This window comes from Solea senegalensis, linkage group LG6 (assembly GCF_019176455.1).
Source record: "Solea senegalensis isolate Sse05_10M linkage group LG6, IFAPA_SoseM_1, whole genome shotgun sequence".
NCBI lineage: Eukaryota > Metazoa > Chordata > Actinopteri > Pleuronectiformes > Soleidae > Solea > Solea senegalensis.
The window spans coordinates 9586876-9600882 of NC_058026.1; the positions used below are offsets into that span (position 1 = coordinate 9586876).

Sequence of the window (14007 nt, forward strand, 5' to 3'; positions counted from 1 at the left end):
ATAATCCCTCAAAGGCTGTGTTTCCACCAAGTGGAACGGATCGGTTTGTCACAGTATGTTATGTATTTTCTTTGTTTCCATTGGGAATAGTACCAAAATAACCAGTCACAGCCATTCCATTCTTTGCCACCTTTCCCTTGGGGTACAGAGTACCGGCTCCAGCCACGACCTGAGTCAGCTGATTGGGCGACAGAAAAACATTACTTTGTGTCATGGAAGTCAAGGTGAACGCCCGCAAATGTTATTCTAATGCGAAGCTTAAAGTCTTGTCAAGACAAACAGCCACAAACCGAGCAGGAAAAACAGAACTGCTGGATGTCCTCCGTTGATGTCCACTGTGTTGTTGTCGCCACAACGGTATTACATTACATTACATTACATTACATGTCATTTAGCAGACTTACAATAAGTGCATTTCAACATTTGGGTACAAACAAGAGCTAGAAGTAAGTAAGTGCTTCAAGTAAGCCAAACTATAAAGTGCTAGTCAAGTAAGTGCTTGTAGAAATGTAGAAATTGTTGATGAAAAAACACCGTTATATCACATGCGACAGAGGTCAGACAACGCCTTATGCCATAATAACTGTGACTGGGATTTTGTCAGTGTAGTGTTTTTTTTTAATTCTTCTTATTCCAGTGAGGCTTTCTGACACTGCACTCTTACATGTTTACCATTGTTTAGATTAGACGATGGTGAGATGCAGCTGTGTTTGGGATTTATAATGCACATGGTTCATACATAATGAGGAAGAAGTCTGTTTGGTAATGTATAGCCGAGCGACGGAAGCAGTGCAACTGTAAAAGTGCAACAATAAAGTCAACAAACTGTTGACTTTAATATATAAAAACATTGCACTGATTCACAGAGTGAAAGTGGAAGTTCTTGGGTTTGAGCGTTTGTGTGTGGAGTTTGCTTGTTCTCCAGCTTGTACTCTGCTTCCAACCCACACTGGATAAGTTGGCAATCATTTAACTTATTTAACCCGTACATGTGAATGTGATGTACATTATCCCAGGGTTTCCCAAGACCCCATGATCCCAAAGTATATTAAATATACCGTCATGGGTCTGTTTACTCTAAATTTATCTGCTTGACTGACAATATTTTACAATAACGTACTACTATTTTAATTTAGCCAATTATTTTTTGGAATCCTTTGTAACAAAAAAAAAATCTCTGTGTCTAGTAACCAGCCTATATTATCCTCTAGATAAATGGCAATTCACGCATGTTCCATAGGTTACATTCGTCCTTTTGTTTATCCAATATATAGGAGACCACTGTGTCAAGACAATCTAGGATAAGTACAATATGTTCTGACACTTTTCCTCTTATTGTTGAATATACTGTATGTGCCTAGAGCTGAGACAATTACTCGATTAATCGATCATCAACTCTTTTCAAACCGATTAATTGTTTATCAAGCTTTTTTTCATGATTAAAACAAGATTTCGGATTGTTTCAGCTTGTTAAATGTGAATAGGTTCTCCAATTCTTTGCTCCATATGACAAAGAAATTATTAAAAGTGAATCATTTTGGTTTGTGGACTAAACAAGACATTCGAGAACATCATCATTTCCAGGTTTGACAAACACCGATCGATATTTTTTAAAGTTTTTTGACATTTTATGGACCAAACGATTGCTCGATAAATCGTGAAAATAAAGGACAGATTAATCGAACGTGAAAACAATCGTTAGTTGCAGCTCTATATGTGCCCATGATTGACTGTTGCATCTGCATTTCAACAAAACAGAGTCTGCAGAGTCTTCCCATCATTTAAACTACCAGAACTACAGAGGAAATATGAGATAAAAACAATGTCCTGCAGTATATCAAAACCTCTTAACTGTGGTGAGATTGTCAAACAAACACACTTATTTGATACTTGGAGCTTTTATCATAGTAAATATAGTAAATAATTAGGAAAAAATATTTAAAATTTCATGTTTTCAAAAAAGAATTATTTTTCCATGAAGCAAATGTCACAGAATTAATGAACACATCATTTATTTTGGCAAAGATTCCAGCTCAAATCTGCACATTTGATCTTGTTTGTTTGTGCCTGTTTGTCGATGTTTATTCTGTTGAGCATCATGAAACATCAGACATTATCATGGTTTTCTGGAAGCTCCACATGTCCCAAGGGTTAAAATCCCCAATAATAGAATTTGTTGTAGCTGCCCACATAATCCCACCAGGCCTGGCCTACATGTCGGCCTTTACATAATTGTTCCATTTATTTATTCATCAGTGATTTGCAGTAACAGCCAGGTCCTGACATCGTTTTCAGCCTGCAGCCTTATAACCCGACAGCATTTCACAGCTCAGCGTACAGCTATGACAGGTAAAGGTCGTTGAGAGTGTGTGGAATCCAGTGAGAAGCCGCTGATTTTGGCTCCCCTTCGTTATTAGTGCCCGGTGGAAACGGAAGAGCAGCTTCAGGGGCCATATACACCTTACTTTCACTCATCCCGTTTAGCTTTTGTATTACTAGAATAGGGGTAGTATTTTTGAACCTTAGTTTCCCCTGAGTTACGTGCCCACCAGGTCCTGGTACGACACTTGGTCCTGTTAGCGTAACTGTTAGCAAAGATGGCGGACACTGTTTACATTCTGGGAATGAGGTCCCGCCCCCCTACGAGTGGGTCTAAAAAGTGTGGAATTAGCGATATTTCTTGACTCATGGGAAACTGAGGTTGGGAATTTTTTAAAAATACTATTCTATTCTAGTAATACAAAGCTAAATTGGTAAAGTATTGCTTTAAAACTTCATGTTGCCCTCCCTCAAAGCTGCTGACTCACAGTCAGCTCCTTTTTTTTCTCTCTTTGAATTTGTTAATTTATATCCACATCTTTTCATTTCTGTATATTTTGGGAAGAAGAAGAAGGTCTGCTGAAAACAAGCTGTAAGTCTGCCCTTTTGTTGAAGATACATCACTGCAGTGGAATTATCCACGACTTTGCTTTGTTTTCTGACCTTTTTCTCAACTCAGGCTTGAAAAAAGCCAATAAATAAATAAAACATGAGCCCTGACTCAGAAACACGCAGACAGACATTCCTTGGGCAAACTTGTTCTTTCATTCATTATGCTTCTCAACTCATGATGGAGTAAAGTTTCCCGACTTTCTCACAGCCATGGTCTGTGAGGAAGAAATAAAGAAGAACCAGACTTCAACTCGCCTTGTTTGTATTTCCGACCCTGAGGTTGCATTAATGAATACAGATAGTCTTGCTGCATCATTTATATACTGAAGATATACTGAAGATGTCATAGATTACTTTTGAACCAAATCAGTTTTAACAAGTTAAATAATTGTATATCCATGTACTGTGTATATAAAATTCTTAAAAAAAGCTTTGAATTTTATTCTTTGCTGACTTGCTGTGTGACAGTTGTCCACAACAGTGGCACCTATCATAAAATCTGTCATTGTGATCTTGTTTTGCTGGAGATAAGTGCAATTATTGCTTGCTTCTTAAAAAACATTCCATTGTTTTGACTTCTTACTAATGCAGAATGTAATATGTAAACACATACAAGAAACTAACATATCTTTTGACATTTTTATGTCGTGATTCTCTATCATTTCTTTGAAGCGATGTATCAGTATATCAGAAATATTCTTCACAGTGGTTTCTGTGTTGTATTTAACCACTAGTTAGCTGCAGGATTTCAACCATTATCCTCTCACTAGACACAAAAACTGTGTATTGTGTTCAAACTCCATCTGGTTCCATTTAGTCTAGTAACAGTCATATCACATGATCGTGATCATCCAGTGATGATGATGATGATGAAGAACTCCTGTTGATACTTCACTTGTGACTATTTCGCCCGTGAACACATCTAAATGTCCTCTGGCTGCTGTTTTAAGGTTTTCAGTTTTCCCAGACTGCTCTCATTCAGTGACTAATCCTTTCTCTGTGTTTTGTATTTCAGTACCGGATTGGACAGCTGTACATGATCAGTAAACATAGCCATGAGCAGAGCGATCGAGGGGAAGGGGTGGAGGTCGTCCAGAACATACCATTCGAGGACCCGACACACGGCCAAGGACAGTTCACAGAGAAACGAGTCTACCTCAACAGGTCGGTGGAAGATGTACAACATGTTCTAACACATCATTCACTGTACCGTGTGTGTCCTCTTTCTTGGACTGAATCCTTTTTGACCGTAGGACATGTTTTATTGTAAAAAATAGCAGCGGAACTTGTAAGCAGATTGTTCAGAATCACGGATCGTCTTACGTGATTTTCGTATTCCCGTAGCAGCCTCTGTATTTAAACCACTGGAAGTTCAGCTTCAACTCTTCTCTATGGGAAGACACAGACTTGTTTTTTCTGATTGTTTTTTCTTTGCGATTGGACAAAGGCAGCGAAAACATCATTTCCACGGAAGCTCAGCTTCTCTCTGAGTCAGTGGAGCAGTGGGCGGGCTTCTGCATGATGATTGGAGGAATTGTCTGAAAAAACAGAACCAGTTTTTGATTGACAGCGGTGCAGAAACGTGCACGACAGCGGAGCCTTTTCCCTGCCTCAGTCCTGTGTGGATTTGTGAGGGAAGACTGTAGACAAATAGCTGGTCGGTGTGTGTTATTTGCTCTGCAATATAGCTCGTTTTCATTTATGCCTATACACTGCAAATACTATTATAGCATTTAAGTTTTACATAATTATTGCATTTCCTTTTTCCTAGTTACCCATTTTCACAATTTATGTAAGAATTTATGTATAAATAACTGGGCCTAAAATGAGCTTCCCCTGTTTTAAAGACCAGCAACCACCACTTCTTCTAACAAAGTATTTAATTAGTATTTGTATTATTATAACTGCTGAGTCACCTAGGGTCTCTGGACTTATTCAGTGTCTGAGCTTATCCTTAGCAATGATCTGGTATACAAAGGTTATTGTGTATCAGCATTTTGACTCATTAAGCTTTACATTCAGTCCATTAAGATTCACACACACACACACACACACACACACACACACACACACACACACACACACACACACACACACACACAGATACACACTTGCTGCCCAAGTTGTCACAGGTTTCCTTGACTCTGTCCAGCGCATTTATATCATCCCATGCTGATGCATCTCACTGCACCCTGTGAACATCTTGATGCACCAGGGTGTGTATGTTCACATGCAGCTGTGTGTGTAAGAGACCCATCCACACACAGTGTTGCTGACACACAGAGAGATTAGGGAGAGTGAATGTGAAGACAGTAAGAAGGTAAAGATTTACAGTTGGCGGAAAAATAAATTAAAGGCGTAAAAAAGAGGAGAAGAAGAGTGGGTGCTATAGGACATTTGTTTGAACACAAATACCTGCGTCAGCATTCTCTGGTGCTGGGGAACCAGTTGTGTTGAGTCAGCACAGCTCTGCTCTGCAGTGGAGAAGAAGAAAGTAGCCAGAGGGAACAAGCAGAGATACGTTGGGTTGAGGTTTTTTTTCTCCCATGTATTGTAGACACAAAGCAGTATACTGTATGAAGTTCCTCAAGGTCACAGAGTAGCAGTTTTTACACCTGTTAAAATGTTTAGTTGGTACGAAAAGAAGCACAGGGCTCTCTCTGCTGCACACGGACTCAAAAGTAGGTTTATATTGTGTCCTGTCGTCACAATCTATAGACTGCACCTGCTATGTTATTTTTAATCTATGGTGTGTTTAGGTTTCTACAATTCTTTTTTGGGAGGTTTTAGAGGGGATGGATGGAAATAAACTTAAGGTTTAAAACCACCCAAATGCTCATCTCCACTGTCCAGTTTCTATATGCTGATAAAATAGAGAAAAAACAACTGACCTTTCCAGAGCATACACCAAATAAAATCACATGACATCTGTGTCTCTTGCTCTCTCTCCCTTACACGCTCACATACTCCCCCCCTCGCTCTCTCTCTCAGTTTATACCAGAGAAGGGTTTTATCAGTATGGTATATTGTATTTTACTAAATCTATGCACTGTTCAGCTGCACTCAGCTTGGACACTCATCGTTGGCTCTGTAAAAACTAAACATTTAGCTCTAATTGATCACTGCCAAACTGGACTCGTGTCACACTTGAGCTGCCTCATTAACCCTCACCATCTGCCTCACACTGTACCTCACATTTGGCATGAACCTATCTGACCTGAACATCGATCCCGCCCGTGTTCTGTCAATAACCTTCTTTCAGAGCAGAAGAAGGGATGGTTCATTTTATGATTGAAGTAAGAGCTGCCTTAGAAATACTTAAAGTAGTTTTTTTTTTAATTTATTTTCAGTTATTTCTAAATACAAACGTTGACTTTGGGTGTGAAAACGCAGCGCAGCCACCCACCGTGCTTGCCGGCTTGGCAATTTGGGCTCCATCACAGCAGCGTTTTGGCAAAGATTTTGAAAAGAACAAGGAGGGAATGGGAGAAATCAACAGATGGAGGTGTAGGAGTGTCAGTCAGTGTCAGTGTTATGGAGAGAGAGAGGGAGAGAGCGAGCGCCTGCCAACATTCACACAATGTGAGCGTCAAAGACTGTTTTTATTCACAGCCGTCACGATACAGTGGGCGCCATTTTTGTCCTCAAGAAACTGTTTTCCATGTCAATCAAAGGGAGAAGAGCTTGAAAGCTGGCCACATAAAAGCCCGTGCACATCGTTGTTGACATGTTTCATAACTAAGTTCTCCATACAGACGCAATCAGTCTTAACAGAGTTCAAAATCAGGGACAGAGTCATTTAGTTGATTAGTTGTTTGGTCCATATAAATGTCAATTGTCAGTTTCATTTTCCTGTCATGGAAGACCAACGAAAACCAGAACATTTAATCCCAATGAAATTGATTAATCTATGACAAAAAATAACCATTACTGAGCCAGAGATGTAAATGATTTTGATTTTCTTTGCCCAGAAATATGGGCTCGCTCTTCCTCACTCCATCCAGTCTTGGCTAATCATCTGCTGGCTTGATTCTAGTTCACAGATTTTATTTTATTATTAATAATAATAATTCATCCTATTGCTACCATCACACAGAGATGAAACACAGCTAAAAGGAAGGAAAAGTCAAAGTGCACCACTTGTGCTCCTCCCTTTAGTGCTGCTACTGAAGTGCCCTTGAATAAAGGCTGTTGAGGGTTCAGGAGAACAGATCAGACTGTGGTTGCACTTGTCCGCTCTCAGCTGTGAAGGTTTTTGTACGTGTATATAGCTGTGGAAATGTGAAAAAAAGTAATATTCCTACATTAAAATATGTGATCATAAGATTTGTGTCCTTATGTTGGTTGTAGAGCTGTATTTAGTAGCCTTATGTGTTTAGTCTTGTGTATCAGCGTCCTTGAATTCAACTTCTTGGTAGAATCCCTCTTACAACCTTTCTATGCTCGGATTTCAGCGGATTTCCTTTCACAAATTGAACAAGTTTTCGATGATTGCCACGATAAGCAACGGAAGCAATTTACAACTCACAGTCTTCTTCCTCTTCTATCTGTGCCTTTCTCAACGTCTCTCTGCAGTAAATTACCCACCTGGGCTCGAGCAGTGGTTCCCAAAATCTTCTACGTGACAGAGAAAGCGTGGAACTACTACCCTTACACCATAACAGGTGAGTGAAAGGTGTTTTCTGGACGGTCGAGCCAATCAGTGTGATATAATCTTTAGCTCTCACTGACCAAGCACCGCCCATGGCCACACATACAGTACACACTCACCACTCTCATCATCATCATCATCAAATCCAAAGATTGGCACTGTAGTGCAGCTTTTATGGAAACTACGTCAGCTTCACAATTAGTATTAAAAAAATGTTAAAATCACGATTCTGAGTTCAGGAGGTTTTCCACAAGCACAAAAAAAAGCTCTTTGTAGCACATGGGCCAGTGCAGCTTCACGGCCGTTGTATAATTCAAGTAGCACTGATGCTTTCGTTTTCAGATTGTTCATATTCTACACCTGAAGGACATAATATGGTGGGGTTTTCTACGAGCAGGCTATTTATGCACACGGGGATCCAGAGGTGAAATGAACAGCAACTCTGGAAATGGAGAGGCTTTCTATCCCTGTAAGCAAAATGCAAATGTAATGCAAAAGGTCAAGGACCTGATGACAAATGAGGAACAAGGAGCTTTCAACATGAATCAATAGTGTCTGTAACCTTACATTCTAAAGAAGTAGACAATGTAGATTTACAAGGGCTGGAAAAACACTGTGTATAAGAACAGTTACTTTTTGTTGGCTCATTATTTGCAGTGTTTTTCCTACAAATCCACACTGACATAGTGTGCGTGCTGCGGTGGAAGCAGGGTCACTTCGTAAACCACTAACATTACAGACGACCGCAGTCAGGAGAGCAGCGATCATTTCTGTGATGCTTTAATGATTCTGATCTGAGGGAGAAGGGCTGCACACAGTGGAACGAGGATTAAAGAGGGTTTCTTTTTGATGAGAGCAAATCAAAGTACAGAGGAAAGTCACGGTGTGTGGGGGCATGAGAGACGTGAGAGTCACAATTTTGTGCAAACAGGTCCAGTGTGTCACACATTTTGTACGGGTTCTAATCTGAATTTTGAGAAGCCTAACTGTGTTTCTGTTGTGTTTTGTCTCTTTTCTGATCTGACGACATCCTGCGCCTCACGCTCTAGAATATACTGTAAGTATCCACTATTGTTTTGTTTTTCACCGTTTGCAATTTCTCTTTTGTGAGAATTCCTTTTGAGCGTTTGAACTCCTGTACGTTTATATCTTGTTGAACGGAAGTAAATGTAATTCACCCTATTTAGAAGCGTTCATGCATGTGTACAAAAGCCACGTGCAATTATTTGTGATTTACCCCAGCAAAAACTTGAAACTGAAGCAGAATAAGCAGACGCAGTTTTGAGACACACTTGTTTACGATAAGCCGGGTTCCCAAGGGTCCTTGAAATTCTTGAAAGTTTGTGAATTTGAAAACAAATTCAAAGGTCCTTGCACGTTTTTTTGAAAATCGATACGGGTCACCAAACATGATTGAATTTTATGAAGAAAGAAATGAAGTTGATATTTCGGCAAATGTCTCCCGTCGCCTTCCATGTGCCCTTGTTTGTTACGACACCACTGTTACGTCTACGCCAACGCAGAACAGGCGCCGAGTTGTAATTACTAGCGCTGTTGTGGACTTTCGCTCTCTGTCCACTGTCGACGTGCAGAGCAATGAGCGAGTAACGTTAAGCAAAGACAGCACATTACTGGGAAATGCAAATTCCACCCATGAAAATAACAAGGACTGGTTTGCCCAAGATCCCAAGGACAATCACTCGTCCAGGTGCAGAGCGAGTGTGTTGCAAATCTATAAAAGCTCTTACAAGTTGCTGTCAGCACATTTTGGTCCTTTGAGGGAATCATTTGACATCAGCTAAGGTGTGGGAACCCTGGATAAGGTGCAGCTTTAGGGTGTGGGGATCACAGGGGGAGAGGGGACAATGTGTCTCCATTGTATTATGTGTGTGGGCATCCTCTGTTCATGCGTATGTATCATCAGGAGTTTTCATGCCACAAGACAGCTGTCACTATCTGAAAAAAGAATGTTAATATATTATATGTCATAGCCCTGTCATGTTTGTTTACTTACTTGCTTACTTAGGACTTTCTTTCTTTATCCTCAGTGCTCATTCCTGCCGAAGTTTTCCATCCACATAGAGACAAAATATGAGGACAATAAAGGATGCAATGACAATGTGAGTACAGTGTGTGTTTGTGTGTGAACAGTCCAGTATCAAACACTGATTTGTCATATGGGGAGTACAAATTAAAGGACTACTTCTATCATTTAGCTTTGTTTTACTTGAATAGGGGTAGCATTTTTGAAAAATGGTGCTTCCCAACTTCAGTTTCTCCTTAGTTGAGAAATATCTTCATTCATTTCTTTGTTACGTGCCCACCAGTGACACTTGGTCCTGTTAACGTAGCTGTTAGCAAAGATGGCGGACACTGTTCTGGGAGTGAGGTCCCGTTCCCCTACGAGTGGGTCTAAAAAGTGCGGAATTAGTGTTGCCGTTTCAAGCCTCGGACCAAGTATCACTGGTGGGCACGTAACAAAAAAAGAAGGAAAATATTTCTCGACTCAGGGTATACTGAGGTTGGGAAGCACAATTTTTCAAAAATACTACCCATATTCTAATAATACAAAGATGCAAGTAAATGCAAGTAGGTGAAGTATTCCTTTAAGTAGATTTGGCTCAGGTGTTGGTGGCAGTACTGTCCCATAACTGGTATTACCTGACCCATGCTTGATTTTTATATATACTTATAACAAATATATACTTTACGTAATGTATTCTATTCTGTCTTTTCAGCGAGTGATTTTACCTTATAGACTTACTCAAAAGTACCTTGTTGCCACCCTTTCATTTTCTTGATATACATTGGGTATCAATTTGGTATATTAGCTCATAGTCACAGTCAATGAATCAGTCAGGCTGTAGCTCCCACACAAGTCTCTCAGCTTAATGTATCAGTGCTGTCCGTACAGAAATATATGAAGTGAAATATCACATAGCAGACATATGGTAGAAAACGCCCTCCACAAAAACTACGTGTCTAAAATCCTCCCGGAGGATTTGGCAACTCACAGCACCTTGCATTCACTCCCAACACATCTCAGTGCCAAGTATCCAAGAGCCCAGAGAGTCTTCCAAAAACCGCTCTACTTGTTCGATGGGCCGTTTGTCTTTGCACTTTTGTTTTTCCAACCCCAAGAGTCTGTATTTCGCTTCAGACTATAGGGAGAATAGTTGCCTTGGACTAAATTGCAGAAAGCGACATAAATGGACTGTCGGTGTGCTTTAAACATGCAGTGACGTTTTAGACTCATGCTTGTTTTTATTTGACATGACAGGGCATCACATGAAAGACTGTATTATTCTATTTAAAGAGCAGAAGTCTCCTTGAGCGAATGCACTTCGTGGACAAAAGAAGAAACAACGCTTGTGTGTGTTTGATTATGTTATTATGTTTGGTTGAAACTGACAGTTTCGGAGGCCCGAGGATCTGAGCAGAGATGCATCTGTCATGTCACTGAGTGAGCGTAAGAGAAAGAAGAACATATCTGGTACAGACTTCAGATATGAGGAAAGAAAGTCACTCGTTACTCTCTTGAATCATTTAGTTTTCTATTTTAAGTGCACTGTCAAAAAAAGCTAACAATTTATTTGCATACAATATCCCGCCGAAGCAGACGTCTGTCTAATTATAGTCAGTTAATGATTGCAATTAAGCACATAATGAATGTGCTTTGTTTGCGTTGTTTGTGCTGTGACAAATTCATCTTTTGGGGTCATTTTTGGACAGAAATTACCAGACATGTTCCTAAGAGGTACACGTACACATGGAAAGAAGAGCACATCTGTTACTGGTTGTGGCATTGTTTTTGTCTTCATTTCACCCAGTCACTCTACTAACCACTTCTGGCATCATTAGTGTCCATTATAATCAACGGAGAAGTCATTCAAAGGTGTTGTCTCATTTTCCCCAAGCATAAATTATTTCTGCTTCTCTAATTTTACCACATTACCGCCATTTCAGCTTCGCTTTGCTTGAAAGTCATTTATTAACTGACTACCAGAATTCATCCAATTAGACCGTGCACTCGTGTTTAATTTTGCAAAGTGATGCGTACATGCTTACCACAGATTTGTGTCCCTTTCTTTCTTACGTCTGATCAAACTAACCCAGGGTTCCTCTGTCATTCTTATCTTTTTTCCTCCTCTCTTTCTTTATTGTTGAACTCATCACTTTCTTTTCTCATCCATCTCTGCCCCTCTCCTTCTTTCTTTATCTCAGTCTCCATTCGTGTCGCTTGGTGGCTTTTATACATGCTGACATATCAGTCTCACTGTGCCTGCACATCTGCGCTGTAAAAAGGCAGAATATGATGAGAAGAGAAGATGAGAGAAAAAGGAAAGTGAATTTAAAAGTTGTGTTTTTCTGCAAAGAGGGGGAATTTGTGTACTGCGGGCAGCAAATGGCTGTGTTCGCCATGCTGTTTATATATCCAGGATATATCGAGTATAATACCTGGGTCTTGAATCGGCTTGCATCAGAAAGTGGGGCCATGGCACAGGATGACACCCTGCAGAGTCATAGTCTTACTTCAAATCATTTCAATCAGCTGTCAGCTTCTGAAAAGCTGCTCCTGCCTACTGGGGAAAGAATTTCTGATTTTCCAAAATAGAGACGGCCCCCTTTGAGGAGCAATGTATAAAAAAACCTTTGCACTTTGTTTAATCCTCTTGTAACAAGCCTTTAGTTGAGTTAATGAGGAATCTCTCAAATGAAGCGTGTGACATTTATAATGACCGACTTCACTGTAAATGCAAACATATGTCACCCTTTTTTCCTGTGTCAGTCTGCTGTTTTGTGTGTGTGTGTGTGTGTGTGTGTGTGTCGGACCATGCCTAGGGGAAAACCTGATCGCATCATGAACGTGGCGACTCCCTCTCCCCATCTACTTTAAAAGTGTATTCAAAACAAGCACAAAATGTCTGCTGGCAGTTTGACTGTGAGTGGTTTAAGGGGAGTCCACTGCAGCTGGGACGGTCAGGCCTCTTATACTGGAACCTCCTGTGTACACGACCAATCCGCTTCCAGGATCCGCCTAGACTCTCACACTCTCACTCACACACACGCACGCACACACACACACACATTCACCCAAGCATACACACTTGCAAACCACTCGCATGCAGACACATACACACGCAAGGAAAAGGAGCTGTGACCCTGGGATTGTAATAATGGACCGATATGTAGATAGAAAATAATAATATTAAAAAAAAAGAAACAATATGCATGTGACACACTGATTGCTTTCAGCACTGTATAGTTTAGCTGGCAACAAACTGGAGACATGGACATAGAGCACCCCCTAACGTTTGTGTAGGGAATTACACTTTTGTGGCTTTTCCAAACGATGAGTGCATTATTATTATCCTTGTGAGCAGAACATCTCCGACATTTCTTATCTGAACAGCGTTAACATTGGCACTGCACACACCGGTGCCTTTTGTAAGTCACCTGCCAAGTTGGAAGCTTTGATTGATAGCCAAACATATGAAATATTTTTGCTTTCAGATCTTCGACACAGAGCTGAAGGATCAGGAGAGGGAGGTGTGCTTTGTAGACATCGCCTACGATGAGATCCCTGAGCGCTACTATAAAGAGTCTGAGGTGAGTAGGTTTGTGTATTAGTTTTTAATTTAGATGCACGTGTCTGTTACGTTTTAAGTAAATATAATGTGTGACTGTGCAGTAGTGTGTGATTTAAGTTTGAGCTTCCTCGGATGTTTTTCTGTCTTGAAAGTGTTTTACATGCTGTAATTGTCCAGGGATGATTTTCACAAACAAAAGACGAGCACACTTGGTGTTATTGTGATTGTGTTATTATCGGTTGGATTTGTTGTTGAAGCCCAAACACTTGCTCTCGTGCAAACATCGGGGAATTGAGAAACCTCGATTCCACTTGTTTTGCAGCTGCACTTGCTTGATATGCGTCTCCCGTCTCGCCCACCGTTCATCTGCAGTCTGAAAACCTTTTCATACTTCAGAGTCTTTGAAGTGAGAGAGCTGGTAATTTTCTTCATAGCTGTTTGATAACAGATTGCCTCGGTTCTAATGAGCCTGGATAGAGACTCTCCTAGGACCAGAGGGATAATGCGAATGGTGTTTAATACTGGCGCTCAGTCATGCAACTAATTTTAGGCCCTCCCTCAAGTCTGTCTCCACTGGGGCGCAGAAACAACGACGCCTGAAGGTTTGGATTAATTATGGCAGTATTAAACACTCGCGTTCATGCTCCCTCATTGCAGGACTTGCGGTATTTCAAATCAGAGAAGACGTCACGGGGGATCCTTCAGGAGGGCTGGAGAGACACCCACAACCCCATCATGTGCTCGTACAAACTGGTCACTGTCAAGTTTGAGGTGTGGGGTCTGCAGACAAGAGTGGAGCAATTTGTTCACAAGGTGAGAGGTCATAGATGGGAG

The 14007-nt window shown here is 40.6% G+C and overlaps 1 protein-coding gene across 3 annotated transcripts in view; it reads left to right on the plus strand.

The window, feature by feature from the left end:
* The window catches only part of LOC122771138 (cytoplasmic phosphatidylinositol transfer protein 1-like), a 59868-nt gene that overhangs the window by 40480 nt on the left and 5381 nt on the right, over positions 1 to 14007 (plus strand). For all 3 annotated transcript variants that reach the window (XM_044028507.1, XM_044028508.1, XM_044028509.1), the window contains exons 2-7: positions 3947 to 4095; positions 7507 to 7595; positions 8632 to 8639; positions 9631 to 9702; positions 13097 to 13192; positions 13831 to 13986. In XM_044028507.1, the coding sequence (XP_043884442.1) occupies positions 3947 to 4095; positions 7507 to 7595; positions 8632 to 8639; positions 9631 to 9702; positions 13097 to 13192; positions 13831 to 13986 (570 nt within the window). The remainder of the gene's footprint in view (positions 1 to 3946; positions 4096 to 7506; positions 7596 to 8631; positions 8640 to 9630; positions 9703 to 13096; positions 13193 to 13830; positions 13987 to 14007) is intronic.